This window comes from Urocampus carinirostris, chromosome 1 (genome assembly GCF_059441175.1).
Source record: "Urocampus carinirostris isolate Australia breed hairy pipefish chromosome 1, RoL_Ucar_1.0, whole genome shotgun sequence".
Lineage (NCBI taxonomy): Eukaryota > Metazoa > Chordata > Actinopteri > Syngnathiformes > Syngnathidae > Urocampus > Urocampus carinirostris.
The window spans coordinates 38,811,228-38,829,357 of record NC_142349.1 but is presented as its reverse complement, the minus strand read 5'-3'; the positions used below and the strand labels follow the sequence as shown (position 1 = coordinate 38,829,357).

Genomic DNA, 18,130 nt, shown 5'->3' with positions numbered 1-18,130 from the left:
AACTGCTGGTTTAACCTTTTTCATTTTCCACTCTTAGTGAATGTGTATATTGTTATTCAGGATTTGTTACAATTAATGATAGATAACTCACATTTTGTTTTGAGCTTGTAAAACGCCTCGAGAGTCTAGTGATTCATTAGGACGTATTATTAAAATTACTCTTTAGTATGGGGTTTTTGGGGTTTTTAAGGGTTATTGATCTATCTTCGTTATTCATTATCCATTATCCGTTATCGGTCAGTTCTTAATACGCTACAAAGCCTAGGAGCCGGGACACTTACTCTCAGCCAAAAGGCTAAGCTAAGGTCCTAGCCCTATAGCCTTGCTGCGATCATTGCAAATGCACCGTTCCCGGAGGTACTGCAATACCGGGCCGATGCGTGAAGTGGACAGAGCAAGCTCTTATTCCATCTCCGGAATGCAAAAATCAAAGGCCAAAAGGCCAAGCTAAGGAAAGGCCAAGCTAAGGACTTAGCATCGGTCAAGCTAGATAACACCGGATAGCCACTGAGCGTTCATGTGCGTCTCTACTAAGGCAGCAGGTGGTGGGGGCATGCTCATCGTGTTTGAGCTGCTTATTACTAATACTGTGATGTCTTGTAAACCACAATGGTTACTTGTGCAGACATTAGTGGCTATGTATATAAATATTTTTACATTTTAGAAGAGAAGGACTTCATTTTTTGTGCTTCTTTGTGGTCAAACATGGGTTGATTTACAATTTATTTAAAAACAAATTATTTTATATGTGTTAGTATCTGTACAAGACAAATCAATGCACATATTATTATGTGTTTTAATAAAACCAACACCTTTCTTTTGTAAAGCTCAGTAAAAGTCTGAATTCTGAATGTATGTGACTCAAACCATATGTTGTTGGGACTTGAAAGGGTTGTGCGGCCTCAACAGACACAGCTGGCTGAGAGATAGTCTAGTCTTGCGATTTCAAAGCCTTCATGCTGTCTTTTAGCTGATCTTGTTGAGCTCACCAAAGCATGAACTCTTCCAACTAATTATTTGCCCTGCAATGACATGCTGTGTTTGAAAGTTTGTTTAAAGTGGCTGACCATGCTTGCCCTAAAAATAAAATCGTCTGATGTGTGCGTTCAATGCTGACATTGTATGAATGTTCTTTATGGTCACATGATCACATATAAGGTTTACAGAATGATACTCCAAACTGGCCCTGAGCTGGCAATGGATAGTGAGTTACAGGCCACCTGCCCTGAGCAGTGATCATTAGTACACCCAACATACTGGGATATTAAAGTTTGTTTTTACGGCTTCCCATCAACAACGATTCAGGGCTGCAGATTATTGAATTGATGTAATGTGGGTTATAAAGGCTGTGCAACTGAAGTGTTCATGTCCCTTATCTGGATAGTGTTGTCTTTGTAGATGCTATTACATAATAGCAGATGTGTTATGCCCTGACCTCCTAAAGAAATTACACCAAATAAAAGGTTATAGCGTTGTATGAATCTATATCTAGCTGGGCAAGCTCATTTTCTCGGTGAACATTTATTCTTTTCTGAAAGACAACCTTTGCACACCATACTAATGCTATTTTACCTGTCCATTCATCCAAAGTTAGATCATTGTATTTATAAATATGAATACCAATTACCCATATTGCAATGGCGACAAACAATTAGCAATAAAATGTTACAGCCCCAGAATTAGAATCTTTGGTTACACCAAAAGATCTCTATACGACATATACCCAGAGAATCCACTTCTTGAAGGAGCAATCCATTACTCATGAACAGCCAATTATATTTCTGTCAATCTTAGTGATGATCACAATTGTAGTACTTTAATGTTAAAACTACTAAAACTCTTGTAATTTAGCACATAAATTAGCCCTTATGATTAGCCTAATTCCATACAAAAATATTGCTTGCTTGAAGCCAAAATGATCTATGTCACAAGTTGTTTTTCATCATTTTGCAATGTAGATAAGGACAAACATACTGGTCGTCTCTTGAGCAGAAATGATCAAGCAATGTAAAGGGTTTTTGCTTGGTAAAAATTGCTTGTACTTTTTTATGAGGGTATGCTTATGGTTTAACAAACATGCAGTGTTAGGCATCCAGCACTTAATTGATTCTGCATAGTGCCAGAGATTATGAACAAACCAAATGTAATACTCCAAGATCCTATTGCGCCCAAGATTTTTTGCACAATTTTGTCCTTATGAATAGAACCTCCTCTACCAACTTAAGTCTTGAATCAATGTAGTGGTCAAATAAGGATATCAATCAGCAATTAGCATTCGATTGACAAATACAGTCTTTTCTGGACTTTATATTAAATGAAAAGGTTAAATGAAAAGCCTCAATTCTGGTAAGAGAAAGTTTGAATCATAAATCGGACCACCTGGAAAGATTTAGTTACCATAAAAAATTCCAACAAACAAAAGTGGCTGTTTAATGTGCTGGCCAACTATAAATCTTTCCTTTTCTGACGATTATTTTTGTAATTAGAAATCCTTTTCATATGCATCATAACTATTCTGTTTTTTCACTTTCAAGTGGTTGAGCATTTCCTGTTATGTTTGAAGCATCTGCAACAAAGAAACATCTTCCACCATCTGCTATCCAATGTCTTAGTCAGGGATTAATTCGGAATAGTCGGAAATTAGTTTGGCTGTGGAAGAAATAATTTAAGACCAATAGAAAGATGTATCAGGAGTTTGTGACGGATTATGCGGAAACAGTTTGAAATGTAATCATATTTAAGGCATAAGACGTGGAAAACGACTATGGAATGGCTTTCTAGTAAACTCTAATGGAGGTACTGTACACTGTCCTTCTGGTGAGTCTTGCCTCTGTTAAACACTGTGAACTCACACAAATGTGTGTTTCCCTCAGAGCCTCCACTGAAGCAGAATGATAGGAGAGGACTGACCTAGTCGAGAACCCCATTTCTCCTCTGTCTCTCATATCTTGCACTGCACTCAGCGGCTTGATTAGGGTTACACTCAGCAAGGTATCAAAATTTTTTTGCTGTGACACTGCAATTAGCCTCCCAGAAAGTAAATAACAATGGTCTGAAAAGTAAAAGAAGCCATGCAGCCTGTTTACCAGCTTGAAAATACCCGTTTTCATTTCAACCTATGTGAGCTGCAGGCAATGTTAACAGTAGATGAGCATCACGCTTATTTGTAGGTATTTTACAGCAGTATTGAAACGTTACCCTTTCCTACCTTTCAAGCAGTATATTTCACATACTATAATTTCCAGTCCAACATTGTGCTATATTGCTGCAAGTCCTGTTGCTGTCTATCCTATTTAGGGGTTTGACTTCTCTTTCATGTTAGCACATCAGTTAAAAAATGCATCTTAATGCTGTTAATTCTTAACCACCACAGTTGTTTGTAAATCAATTCCACTTCACAACTGTAGGAAAGGCCACCTTTCATATGTTTGTGCAGTCACTCGGGCACCTTGTAATTTTTCTCGTTGAAAGTTTGTGACGTCCAAATTGATGACTTGCATTGCAAGGTGACACAACATTCCATTAATCTTCACATTAATCCCTAAGGTCTGGAAACATTTCCACGCGCAGCCATTTCAAAGCAAAGACAGATTTGTTCATGGTCATGCTTGTGGTTCATTGTTATGTTAGAGACAAACTGAGGACAGATGTATTTGGAGTCAATTCCACCCCCCACGCAGATACCTCCACCCCAATTCCTTCCTCCCCCTTCTTGAATCTCTTTTCACTTCCGCCCTCTCTCCATCGCCCCTAATCTGTGGCCCATTGTATCTTTAATAAAGCACAGCTGCATGTATTCCACTTCACCCATTCGGTTGAGCTGATTGCATGGGCTTAAGAGTCCAGTCACACTGCCATACTTCTTTGACACTAATAATACATGCAGAAGGGATGTTCCTTGTGTCGAACTCATGCCGGGACTAATTGCTCGCACCTGACGTTAAGTTTATGCCAGTAAACCTATGTGCGCTGATGGTGGTTAAGTTGCGTATAATATGCCATGATCGTGTTCATATTTGGATTTCAAGCAGTGACCCCTAAATCATGGGTTGCACCTTAGAGACCACATTATTATTTTAACACCAAGTGTTGTCTTCTCAGACAAAGCCTCACATTCGATACATACCTTGCTTTGAATATGTTACACACTTTGGCTTGTGGCTGGGATGTTACAGGCTGTGTTCTTTACGTTTGTTGGGTTCGTAAGGGTGCTTGAAATCTTTGAAAATGCTTACATTTTAAAGATGTGATTTCAAGGATTGAAAAGTGCTTGAAATTTGGGTGAAGTGCTTGTAAATACTTGAAATAATTGCTACGTTTCTCAACAAGTCTGCTTAAGAATGACGCCGACACTGCTCTCTGGTGGCTTTGCTTTACAATTGGTTTTCTTTTTCCCTTGTGATCAATGGCAGCTGGGATTAGTTTGTATGGCGTTGTCCAATGAAGCGCCATCGCCACATGTAGGCCTGAGAGACAAAACAATAACAATATTTGTCACGATATAATGTTTGCCACACTAAATAAGAAAAATGTTTAAAATGTAAAAGTCAATATATTTGAACAGTAATTACTCTACCTGAACACTGTAGAAAATGGGGGCGCTAATGCAATGAAATCGCAAGTATCAGACGGACATTCAGGAGAAAAAGAAAGTAACGTGCACCAATTAATCAATTTGCAGGAATGGCAATGACACGCCTCACACAGAGTAATAGAGAATGAGCGAAAAAGACACAAACGATTACACGTCATACCCAGTGAAAGAGTCAAAGATAGGAGCGGCCACTTAAAAAGGCTTGTAGTGAATATATTCATTTTGATCAGTGCGTATGGCAAATGCACCCATTTACATTTACTACAGGTAGCATGCACCAATTTCATCTGACACAGCCCTGGTTATTTCTGTTTCAAAATCTTTAGCAAAATGTGTTTTTTAAGTTCAATTGTGATTAACGACTAGAATCAAACATCACACACCCTACATAAGTAGTACAGTTAATTGAAATGCCTATGCAGTGTAATCCTGTGTGCACTATGTATATAAAACTAAAAGCTACAGTGTTTCAATTTGGCATGTTGGGGTGGTGCTAAATTTTTTCAGAGCAGGTAAAAAAATGCATTCATGCATATACAAGTAACAGTCCTAATAGATGTATCTTTTGTTATCTGCAAAGCACAACTGCTTCATTAAAAAGTATACAAAAACATGTCTCGATGGATCAATTTTACTCTTGCTTTTGTCGACATGGTCAATCGTGCTTCTGCCAATAGATATGTGACCATTGGATAATATTAAAAGAATAAAACATCCAGAGAAAGTAAGGGATGATTCACAAAGCAAAAGTCGGAAAATTCTTACCGCACTGGAGTATGTGTTCCATGGCAACAGTTGGGGCATCCAGGTGAGTTCAACTCGCTGCATTTAAAATACATTTTTAATGGATTTTTTTGTCTATAGTTGGCAGACAACTTTACCATCCATTAGAAACCATGATGCATTTATCCTTGAGAGGCAAACACTTACATGGACCCGTTTTCTACAGCACTGTGTTCATTTTTTCTGAATAGTTGACGGGGAGAGGTCAACCAGGATAATTTAGATTAGTGACTATATTTTAACGGCATCTTCACACTTCTACGTAGAACATCTGATGTTACACGATGATATTTTCACATGCACAAATGTATGCTTTCCATCCGCTTTGTCAGTTAAATTCAGGTCGCACACAACAATCCGCGTAAAATGCATTGAAATCTTTTAGACCATTACTAGTTTTGCCCTTCTTTATTTTTAATTTATTTTATTTCTACCTTTTTGTTATTCTTTCTTTTTCAAGAATCTGTCCATTGTGGGAAAATTGACTCTTGTTACAAATGTGCAAATGCACACACACAAACATCAGCTGCATTGGCAGCTGTCCTAGTCTGTTGCTTTGAAGAGACTTCTTTGTCTTGCGTAAATATATATTATTTTTACTATTTTGCGCGCATCCCACCATTGTCTTTCACTAGGAGCTCGGCATGTGTATTCGGGTTGCACTATTAACCGAATTATAATCAATATTGCGATGTGACGTCGTTGACACTGTTTTTTTTCAAGGATTTATAGTTCCATGTTAGTGAGTGGAGTGTTTGGCTAACCGAAATTGTCCTAGTTCGGGTTTTAACGGTGGCGTCAAACCAGAGGAAAGTTTTGATGACACTAGCCTATAAAGTCAAGGCAAAGTCGCGGTTTCCCTAAGCTAGCGTGCAGCGAGACAGCCACTCTCTAAATTGCTTTCTTCTTCTGAAAGAAGAAGCCCTCCAAATTTGTTTTACTTTTGTGTGAAGACTATAATGACCATTTGCTAAACTTCTATTCTGTTTTTACTTGTAGATCTCTAACTATTTTGTCACAGTAGTGTACTCTCAGTAAGTAATGATGTCCTCTTAAATCAAGTTTGCATGTAACTATGATTAAATTCTCACAAAAGAGAAAATTAGCACAGAAAATGCCTTTTCTTTGAAAATTTAGAATTGCACCGGATTGCAATGCAGGTCTGAACAATTGTAATCAGGGTTTCCCCCAAAATCATGCAGCACTTCTGTGTAACCTTGGGTAATTTATTCTTTTTTTTTATCATTATGGGCTTTTAGAGGAAGATTACCCAGTATTTCCAAATGTTTGGCATAGTGCATGTGAATTATAAAGAAAAAACAATTGGGTCTGCATCACACGAGTAAGTCCTTTGTTTTAATGAGGAGTATTTTCAACATCTCAGTAAGTATTTTATTTGCTTTTTTATGTGTTCTCAATTTTTTTAACTAAAATTTAGGGAATTTATGCAATGATTTAATATCCAAAAAACAAACTATACATTTTCAGTTTACAAATGGTGCAGAAAATGCACAATGTCTGGTAGGGTCTCAGGTAGGGTATCATCACACTGAATAATAGTGTTTTCCAGCGGCCTCCAGCCTTATCCTCCATTGTCTGCTGCTTTGTTTCTCGCCCAAAAGGATGCACAATTGCACATGCCTCCTGTTTGTGCACTGATTTATCCAAAATCGAAGAAAAAAGCCAGAATCCCCAGCATCAATTTATGACAAACACATGTGGCAGGATAGCTTTTTAGCCTTTACATTCTCTTTTATCTCTTAACAAAAATGCATGGAGCCTTTTATTTGAGCTTTAATAGTCATTTCAGTAAATGTGCTTATCAAAATATGTATATTGTTATAATTCACATTTGTTTTTACTACACTGTATACTTCCTGTCTCATGCCACCTCACTTAATGTACGCCAAATTACTGTATGACATCCCCCAGAGACATAAAGATTAGCATACTATTCCTGTGCTACTATTTGTGTAACACATCAGACTTGAAGTCTCCTTGTCATTTATGGTGATGATAGTGATAATGATAATAGTCATTGGTCTGTTTCTTGTGCTACTAAGTGAACAGTGAGTGATCACGCGGGCGGTTTACAGTTTGTCTGAATTTAATCATGTTGTAATATAGGATGCGCCAATTTAATCAAAATTGCGGTTTCTTCCTTGGTCACTATCTCTGGGCAATTTTGTCTTACCAAACGTACTATTGCATGATCACGTTTCTGTATATCAAATATCCAATTTACCGTATTTTCCGCACTATAAGGCGCACCTAAAAGTCTAAATTTTTTTCAAAAGCTGACGATGCGCCTTATGACACAGTGCGCCTTATATATGGCTCAATATTAAATTCGCAAGGTCTCGCAACTACGAGAAACAGCCGCCTACTCCATTTTTCGCGCTGTGCATACTGGGAAATATTAAACAACGATTCTCTCATACGTGCATTTGAAGGCGAACACACGTTCACCAAGACGGGGAGACAGCGCCGGGCGACATACGCCACCATCTGTCAGTGGATCGTAAATGCATGGGCTGATATATCAGTCTCAACTGTGGTCCGAGCTTTCAAGAAGACGGGAATTGTCCCCGAACAGCCAGACAACATCAGCGACACTGACTCAATTAATGACGACCTTGATGAAACGGAGCCGGACGTGTTGGATGGCCCATTCACTGAGATGGTCAATTCGAACACTGCAGAAGAAGAATTTGAGGGATTCGTCGATGAGGAGCTTATAGAGTGATCTTTGTTTTTCTTTTGTGTGTTTACGTTTTACATTTTACAGTTATTATGTTATTGCTTTATTGTTATTGTTTTGCACTTGTTGTTTTTGCACATTACGAGTGTCACTTTATTGCGATTGCACTAACGTTTCATTTAAAATAACAGTATCAGACGTTTTTTTTTTGCGTGTTGACTAAATGGAGGAAAAGTAAAACGATATGCCTTGATGTTGTTCAAAGATGTTAAAGATGTGTCACGAAAATGCTTTACCTCAGAGAAAATAATAAAACAGCTGTTTATTTATTTTGGGAGTGAATGGAGTTGTGGAAAGCTTGTTTGTTAACAATAAAGTTTGACCTTTTTGAATGTTTTGTTGACATTCCCTTTAGCGTGGCAACATCTAGAGGTTGCATAACGTAACTACATTCTCTACTGTAGTCAAGTCACATTTATTTACCGTAAATAGCCCTTAATCACAAAAATGTCTCGAAGGACTGCACAGGATTACAATTACAAAATTGCACAATTACCTGATCTTAAACCAGCATGCACTTATAGCGCCTTATAATGGGGTGCGTCTTATGTATGGCAAAAGTTTTAAAATATATCATTCATTGAAGGTGCGCCTTATAACACGGTGCGCCATATAGTGCGGAAAATACGGTAATTGTTTTCTTTATGGAACTCTCTAAAGGTTCCTGTTTAATTTGGTTCCCGTGTAGGACAACAGATGGGAATCCTCAAACCAAAATAAAAAATAAAAAAATATATATATATATATATATATATATATATATATATATATATATATATATATATATATATAGATAGATACTTTATTCATCCCCGAAGGGAAATTCACATTTCCAGCAGCATCCCTGAGCTGAGAACAGTACAATAATAAAGCCAAAAGAATGCAATATACAAATACCCAGTGTGACGTGCAAATGCCCACTGTAGCGTGTTATATAGAGTAACTAAATAGTGCTACACAGAATACATATTGCAGTAAGATTCGGTAATATCCAATGTAGGTGGTGTGGTTTACTGTGGGCCTTTACTCTGCCGGTTAGAGTTAAAGAGCCTCATGGCATGAGGAAGAAAAGATCACTTCAGTCTGTCCGTAGTACAAGACAGTGACAGCAGTCTGTCGCTGAAACTGCTCTTCTGTCTGGAGATAATGCTGTGTAGTGGATGCGATGGATTGTCCATGATATATTAGAGGTCGACCAATTATCGGGCGGGCTGATCATGGGCACTGGTATTCGGAAATTTGACGGATATTGGAATATTATTTGGACGATAATTGAACACAACAATGTGCCAAACGTGTCTCTCTTATCCTGCCTTCTGTCTTTAATGATACTAACCCAAAAAGAGCCACTGAAGCAGGAAGCCCTCTCAACACTGCACAGCGACAAACTGCTGACTGGAGCATGAGTTAATATTTTAACTCTGTTGCTAATATTTTTCATAATCGCGAATATTTTTCACATTTGCATGCACTGCAATATTTTCTTTCCAACCCCCTTTGAGATTACCCTTGACTGATTTTTGTCTATATGTGGAGTTTTTTTTTAGACATTCCTGCGAACGTCAACACTGGATGCGATCAATGTCGCGAAACACTATAATATATACGACCACAACTAGTTGTACAAAGTAGGCTTTATATAGCATGCTGTAGTAGCCTTATTTAAAGCATCTTTAGTGTACGTAGTTTTTCACTGATCGCTGTTACCAGAGCACTATTGTGAATGAGACCCTGGTTTTATAGGATTTCCCAGTTTAAACAAATGTTTGAATTGAGTTAAAGTCTGACTCCTTTTTGCAAAGTAAAACACATCAAACATTTTGTGTTTTGTGGCTATGGGAGACTACAGAGGAACACCACATCTATTAGTCATTTCAGTTGTGTCATAATTCTATTTTATTTACTCTAAAAGGTTTTAGAGCGCTTATTAAGGTTTTGTTTGAATTCCTAACAAATATTCTTTGTATCATTTTGCATTTTTAAAAATGTCTTGCGCCAATTTTTAAACTTTTACAGCAAATAAATGCCGGCTCCAATATCTGCCTTCTTTTAATACTAATAATCAGTATCCGTATCGGCCGTAAAAAACCCTTACCGGTCAATCCTTTACATATAACTTTTCAAATAGAAACATTTGTCAGACATTCCTTGACACTTCTTGTCCATTTGTTTGCCAGAATTTGTCTGTGTTGTAATTTACTCGCTGCCCAAATGACTAACATGGATTTTGTCAGTAATATAATGGAAACATGATGTCTCAACTTCTGCATGCAGAGAAACTTAACAGAAATATATGGCCAGAGTGATTTACATCCCAACTCAATTAGTGCTAAATCAGGGGTTCTGCTGCACACAGCCTTTATTCGATTTGTCAAGTTGTGTCATAATTTTATTTAAGACAATAAATCTCGAGCAATTGCATGAGGAGAGCCACATGACAGATCGTATTTATTGTGGTTATAGAGAGCAGGTATATAACAAGTTTCCCACGTGCTGAAAATAAAAGAACTGAGAAGCTGACATAGCAGCACAAGTCACCTCATCTATTTTTTCATTAAACAAAAATGCTATATGATTGTCTCTGTGGGGGAAACGTTTGGAACACTCGTACTTGTTCCTTCTTTTCTTCATTCGGGAAATGAAAATGGGAAACTTTCCAAAATTGTAATCAAACATTCTTACAAGATCATTAAAATGAGTTACGTCATTAATGGAAATACCAGTACTAACATTTCACCCTTGAACTTTCAACATGTCTATCAATGCTTGCTAAAGAAAACTGAATGGAAGTCTGGCGTCTGTAACATGGATATTGTCATCTAAAATTTGAGATCAGAGTACATGAAAGAAATAATCCGATTGAACACAGAATCTTGGATATATGAAGGAATCTGACTGAATCCGTGAAGGGGGGCACGTGTCACCTCGGGGAACATGTTTTTTGTTTTTTTGTTTTTTCAGAACCTAATGCAGTTGCACTTTTACAATGCTAAAGGGCAGTTGCACTCTCATAAACAAAATGCACATGAGCATTGTTTTCGTTTGCTCTGAGCTTAGGTGCTTCGAACACAACAGGTGTGGACACAATGTTTGGGGGATTTTCAGTTGATACCATGGATTTTTTTTTTTAAATGGATGAAAAGATGGGCCGAGAGAAAAGAAAAGTTAACAAAAGCGATAAAGAGAAAGACAAAAAGTATCCTTCCACTTCTGCTCTTACCCGGATCATGTCGTTCACTGGTAGCAGACGACAACATCATGGAAGATTGCTAATATTGTTGCGGTACACTAGTAAATGTTCCTCGATCAAGCATTTATTTTTTGTGCGTATCGTGGCCCAGCTATGTATAATAAGCAAAACTAAATTTGCAAGTAGGGAAAAAAATAAAAAAGATGTTAAAATAATTGTTTGTTGTTTATTTTGTAGATCAAATAAAATTGAATACAAAAATAATATTGTTTTTAGTCTCTGCCTTGCTGTGAATACATGGGTGCCACGTTGGGTTTTTAAGGTTTATCTTTGCTTAGGAAGGGGAGCAGTTGGATGGGGTATGTCAGTGCAAAAACGCAATAGGAGAGGAGCTGATATTTCCTGCAGCTTTAAACATGTTCTCTGTAATGCTGGATGAGACAAGTTCTGCTAAAATAAAACTATCCCTCTCGCCAATGACACGGTTACTATACGTATAAATTAGGTTTAATTTGATATTGCACTCTTCAGTTTATGTTGGTGAGATCATTGTTTGTCAAAAATAATTACAGTTTAAGGATTTAATTTTCTTTTGTATGAAGAAATAATTTGTTGTAAGTTGCTCTATATTTATTTTCTATTCTCTTATAACTTAATAAAGATACAATGTTATGCATAGGTTTGCACTTTTATAGATTAAGTATAGTATTCAGTTGCGCGTTGGGAGTAGGGGAGAATGTTGGGGGGTGTGAGGGTCAAAATGTTTTCGTCTTCTTTGGGGGCCCCACATAAAATAATTGAGAAGCACTGTTATCATGTTTGTAGCTGTTACACTAATGTGTTTTGAGATAGCTTCGCTAAGGGCCTGTGTAACATTCCAGTAACAATTCCTCGGTGAAGTATCAAGACGATTGCTTAATTACCCTGTACAACTAAATTAGCCTAGCTATTCCCGGTTATATACTGAAAAATTTAGCCAAACCTTTTTAACTTTGAACCCTTGTGATTAAATAATACTGACAAAGATCACATTTTATTGTAGATCAAAAGCATTTTATTTTCCTAAATGGCCACCTTCACACTTTTTTTTTTTTGACGTTCAAAAAAGTGTCAATTTATATTTTCTTTTACTCCAGATAAACTGGATTTGCCTGGGAAATAAGAGGCTAACACTAGCTGTCACTCTAAGAAGCTCACAGTGGAGAGTTTTGTTAAACTATCTTTTGATTAGCATTGGTACTTAGTACATTATGTGAGATCAGATTACCAAAGGATTTTTTCTGGTCATCCTTTGCACTCATTCTATATATTCAGAACTCTCAACAATTGCAACAGGGAATTTATTTAATTTAATTTACAACCAAGTGACACCTTAGGGTCAGTTCTGGGTCAATGAAGCGTTCAAATCTATGTTAGTTACTCTGTCTGCTATGAAGCTTATGACTGAATTTGAATGCTTAAGATAAGAGAAAGATTAACTTTTTATGATTACTTTTTATGGCACATCTCCATAATGTATTCTTGACAAGCATCCTTATATATAATGTGAAAACTGATTTTTAAGAAAACCACAAAAACAAGTTATATTCCTTTTTATGAATTAGTGAAATGACCATAAATATCTAACGTAATCTTTTCAACTGAATCCATAACATATGTTCCAACCAGCTTTAAATGCGAGGAATGCTTTCCTTGTTTGAAGTACATTAATAGAAGACCCTGAATGACTTAGGTCTGACAAAAAGCTAAATGTCCTTATACAAGATCTTTTTCACAGCAGTTGCTTGGATAAATATTGGTCTGAAAATTATTTCATTTACTAACATTTCCAGTTTTGACGTTTGTGTTTGTATGTTTTTTAATTGTTCAATCATTTCAAGTAAAATACCCGAACTATATCATATAGGTGGAGAACTTAACCCATATCAGTCAAAAAATTATATGTAAAGGATTTATCGATATGGACTGGAACCCCCATGAGACACCTGTCTTTGGTGTGTCCGTACATCTGTGTTTACGTTGTAATAAAATAATAATGAAGTAATTGAGTTGTCCTGTTTAAAAAAAGCAGATTTTTGAGTTGGCACAAAAGTGAACAAGCCTGCTGATAAGCATTGTGGAGTTCACATGTGAGACCTTGAATTAAAAAAAAAAAAAAAAAGAAATTAATACGATTTACATATGTGCAAAGCGGCAAATCTGTCATACAACGTTGAACGCTGCTACAAAAATTGCAGATTACATTGTTTTTAAGTGACTAGATAAAATCATTTTGTGCTGCACATTCACTGAGATCCGCTACTCTTATTTTAATTGTCTACGGACTCAAATTCCTCTGAAATCAGTAGAAATGTGTGTTTGGTCGGTGAAACTATGCCATTTGGTTAAGTTGTGTTATGGTCTTGTATTATTTGGGTTATTGTTCTTCAAACTATTTGTCTATTGGCAATTCTTACCAATTGGTGACCTCACTTCCAGGATGCAAATGATGGGTTACCCACCGTGAAATATCTTTAGCTTGTCACATTTTTAGCGTATTAGAGAGTGCCTGTACAATTAAAGCAGACCTCAACTTGGAGACTGCAAGGTACTGCAAAATACTCCCCCCCACAAAAAAAAGATTTGTAAATGTGTTATGTGAAGTCACAATCCACTTTTTCATTTTAGAAAATAAAATGAAACTCTACTTATCACTTGCCAACCATTTGTGTGCATCTGAGTGCACATTTTCTCGTGATAGAGAAAACAATAGTGAGGCACTATGGCACTTTGGGCTAGCCAGGGTTTTTGTGTAGCCTGTCAGTGATGGGAGGGGGAGGGGGGGCATTGCAAACATTGAATAGGATCATTCAGTCGGAGGTAATACCAGGCCCCAGCGCAAGGCGTTTGTTGGACGGGCCATTCTGCTGACAAGCCCGTTTGTCCCATCCGCCCCCTCCCTTTTTTTAACCCCTAGACCCCATTCCCACCCTGCTGCATCGGCATTTCTTTCCGCACTGAAGCCTTTATCATTGTACCCATGACGACATGGCTGATAGGGCGTGGCCGCCACAATTTCTTTTTGCCATTCTGTGCGGGTGCCAATGCCTCCAGATACTACATATATTGCCTTTGCCACGCCAACACAGTATTTTTTTCAACTTTATTGAATAAATGTACACATGGGAGATTCCCGTTTATTATCGACGAAGGTGGTTGCGCTTGCTGAAAATTTGTCAAGTGGCTGTGGAATGTGGAGCCTCACTAAGATGTTGTCATCTCCGGGTTACAATGTTTAGGAGTTCGCCTAAGCTCAAAAGAAATGAAAACCTTTGGGGGGTTACACATTGCTGGAAGTCACTACTTAATATTTTAATTTCACATTTATTTTACTGAAGCTTGAACATGATCTTTAAGAACAAAATATATCTTAATTTTATGTTTCTGCCCCTATGTATCTCTTATATAAAAATATTACAGACAACGCAACAAATTGTCAACAAAATCAGACCATCAATTTTATCCTTTTAGAAGTAGTATCAGAGTTATAACAAATGTGGTAAAGATCCCATGTTTAGAATGAATTCTAAGATGTCATTATAGTAATGTGAAGTTTCATAGCTAACACCAATGAACTGTTTTTCCCCTAATTAACACTAGTTTGTACATTGACATTGGTATGTTTAAAGTATTTGATACTCTGGCCTGATGTTATGGCAGAATGTGGAAGTGTAGACTATCACAGCAACACATTCTTTACAGATGTACCTGCTATTCAATTATAAGGCTTGGTTGAAATTATGGTTCCACATTGATCAACTACATATTCCTCTTCATCCAAGTGAAAATGATGATCCGATGAGAGAGTATTAGGCCCCCAAAGTAGCGGCAGAAAGGAAGATGAAGTGCCCCTTTTGCAGCCTTTTGTTAAATAATGCCCACGGCTTTAATAATTCAAAGCAATACTAGGGCTTTTACACAAACCAAACACTTTACATTTGTGCTTTTGGTGTACATTAAAAATGAAGCTTGCTGGCAGGGAAATGGCCCAAGACAACAACATTTTTGTATTTTCCGCATTAAAGATGCACCAAACTATATCGCAATCCCCCCAAAAATGTATGTTTTGTGATATTTTTCCCATATGCAAGGTGAACCGGACATTAACTAAAACTACAGTTTGTGGCGCGGGTTGTACAATAAATACAAAAATAAGCATTGATCGATCAGTCAAAATATATGACCTAACAAAATTGCGTAATTTTGCATGCAACAAGAATCGAACCCGGGTCGTGGTGGGGGGAGCACGCCAGATCCTATCCACTAGATCACTAGGGATATAGACGACACATTAAAAGACATTAGGTTGTATCTCATTATCATACTATTTTTAGTCACAGTACCAAATAGATTGTTATTATTGGGCCTGACTGCAAGAATATTGTCGGACATTAAACAGGTCATATTAAAATACAACATTGTATTGCAGACTCGCAAAATCTCTATAAAGCACATGTGATTCTAAATGGAATGAAGAGAAACGCATTGAGGGAAGTAATTCTGTCGTCCTGAAATATTTAAATAAACACGTGGCCACTCATATCAAAATGTTTGTCACTTACAGTGCTTAGTTTAGGCTGAGAAAATGTAAAGCAAAATTGTATACTGATTTTTAATCACGTTCTGTTTTTTTTTTTCATTTCTCTAACACAGCACAGAGAGTAAAAACAGTGTGATACTGGGATGAAACTTAATGCCCTGTTGTTATAATTCTGTGAGCTTGCCATTGCTATCCAGTTAGATCCCGTTACCACAATTATGCAACTGTGGTCAGCAAAAAAACGTATCGTTTTTATCGATAATAGCAAAAATTTGGTAAAGCTTTTCCAATTGTGTCCGTATTTGAGGTGCAGGTGCAAATTTGTGGCCAATTTGGGCCTTTAGGGTGAGCCTTACGGTCTGGAAAATTCGGTATGTAGTCATAAAAGAGTGCGTATAATACACTTATTCCACTTTGTGTGTGCATGTGTGTTTGGTTGTCCATACCTTCGTGCTGTGCTATACCACTACTCACTTGTAATACAGTGTTGTAATCCTGCCTCTGAGGCTCTCAGTTGGACTGGAACCCCCATGAGACACCTGTCTTTGGTGTGTCTGTACATCTGTGTGTACGTTGTTATGAAATAAACATCACAAGCCCCCACTTGTCCCTGTGGAAGATTCATCTATCCAAGGTTTTCTCAACGTTGAGAGCAACGATGCTTTCCTTGTGAGGTTGAGTACATGTTACTTTTGTTTAATGTATTTATCAGGACACTAAATTCCAGATAAACTGCTCCTTATTGAGTTGCCCCCATTTTGTAATAGCTCTTAAAAGTTCAATTTTAGTTATTTTCTCTTTAAACTCGCCATTCCCCTGCACCTGTTTTGAACGATACCTTTGGGGCACAGCTCTAAGTGAATAATTTATGAGCATGAGGGAGGAATCACATAATCGCCATGAACCTTTCGTTTCCCTGTGTGTGTTTGTCTTGCCGTCTGTCTTCCATCTTCTCTGCCTTTGTCCTTTTTTAAGGATTTTTTTTACCACTGGAGATTCTTAACTTTATCTCTCTTGCAGTGACTTTCGTCGACTGCGGCCGAGGTGGGCTGGTGCGCCTTGAATCCAACAATCCAGAGAACTTCCGGATAGAAGCTGATGGCGTGGTCTACGCTGCCAATAATATGCAGTTCTCTGGATCACAGACGTTACTGCTGCTGGTCAAGGCCATTGATGACGCAACCCAGCAGCAATGGATAACCCTTGTCCGATTAGCTGCAGTCAACCAGCAGGTTAGTTACTGACATCCACTATGCTATTTTTTTGGTATCTTAAAAGCAACACTATGACAATTGATACTGAAACATTGTTTTGAAACATTCAGAAAGATTCATCTATTACTTATTTTCTTAACATCTTAACTTCCTATTAGTTTATAAAGGGAGTCCCTAGAATCAGTATTGTTTATAGCGGTTAATTAATCTTGTTTTACTACAAATATATTTGGCCTGATACCAACAGTGCACATGCAAAGATGAATAATGATTCTAGCAGGTGTTCCTTGATGCAACATGGAGGCCTGGTGATTAAACGTAATGTGAACATTTAGTTGGAGCTCAAACGTATACTTAAGACGGTCAGCGTCTAGCGATAGCAGATGCACAACGAATGCTCTTAAAAAAAAAACTCAGATAGCGTGTCCAGGGATTGTAAGCTTATTGCCCTTGTGCTATCTATGAGAAACAGCAAGCATGTGTTTGAGCTCTCCTGGACAACACAAGCATTCGTCTGCGATTAATTATGTCGTTCCAAGTGCTCATATGTCAACATTGTCTTTGGTTGAGGATAAGAGAAGGTTCACATTGAATGAGAGCACATGTCATATCAGTCCTTCTTGTAGTCAGGAAATGAAAAACTTCTAAAGGCTTTCTAAGATTGTGGGTTTCCACCTGAGTGCCAAAGAATTTTGTGATCATGTTCAGAAAGACTCGACACAGACAGACAAGCTTTTCTTTTAGTTACATGTTAGACCGTAGCCATACCTCATGTGTTTTCCAGATTGCCAATGTAAAAAAAATATATGTCAGATTTTTGGTGATTTCAAAATAATATGGAATTTACCATATATCGAATCATATTTCTGGTAAAAAGGTTTTAATGGGCACTCAAACCTTATCAATACTTCTTCAAAACAAGAAACATTAACCAAATTAAAGGAATGGACAAGACTCGATACAATAATTGTTGGCTTTATTCTTAATGTAGCTAATTTGCCTAATATTG

General features: G+C 37.4%; 1 protein-coding gene and 1 pseudogene across 1 annotated transcript in view; one reads left to right on the top strand and one right to left on the bottom strand.

Annotated features, from left to right (window-relative positions):
- Nucleotides 1–18,130, top strand: part of cdh2 (cadherin 2, type 1, N-cadherin (neuronal)) — an 80,984-nt gene that overhangs the window by 32,004 nt on the left and 30,850 nt on the right. Inside the window, exon 3 of the mRNA XM_088338333.1 lies at nucleotides 16,928–17,139. Coding sequence (XP_088194459.1) covers nucleotides 16,928–17,139 — 212 coding nt within the window. The remainder of the gene's footprint in view (nucleotides 1–16,927; nucleotides 17,140–18,130) is intronic.
- Nucleotides 336–451, bottom strand: LOC148374590 (U2 spliceosomal RNA; annotated as a pseudogene).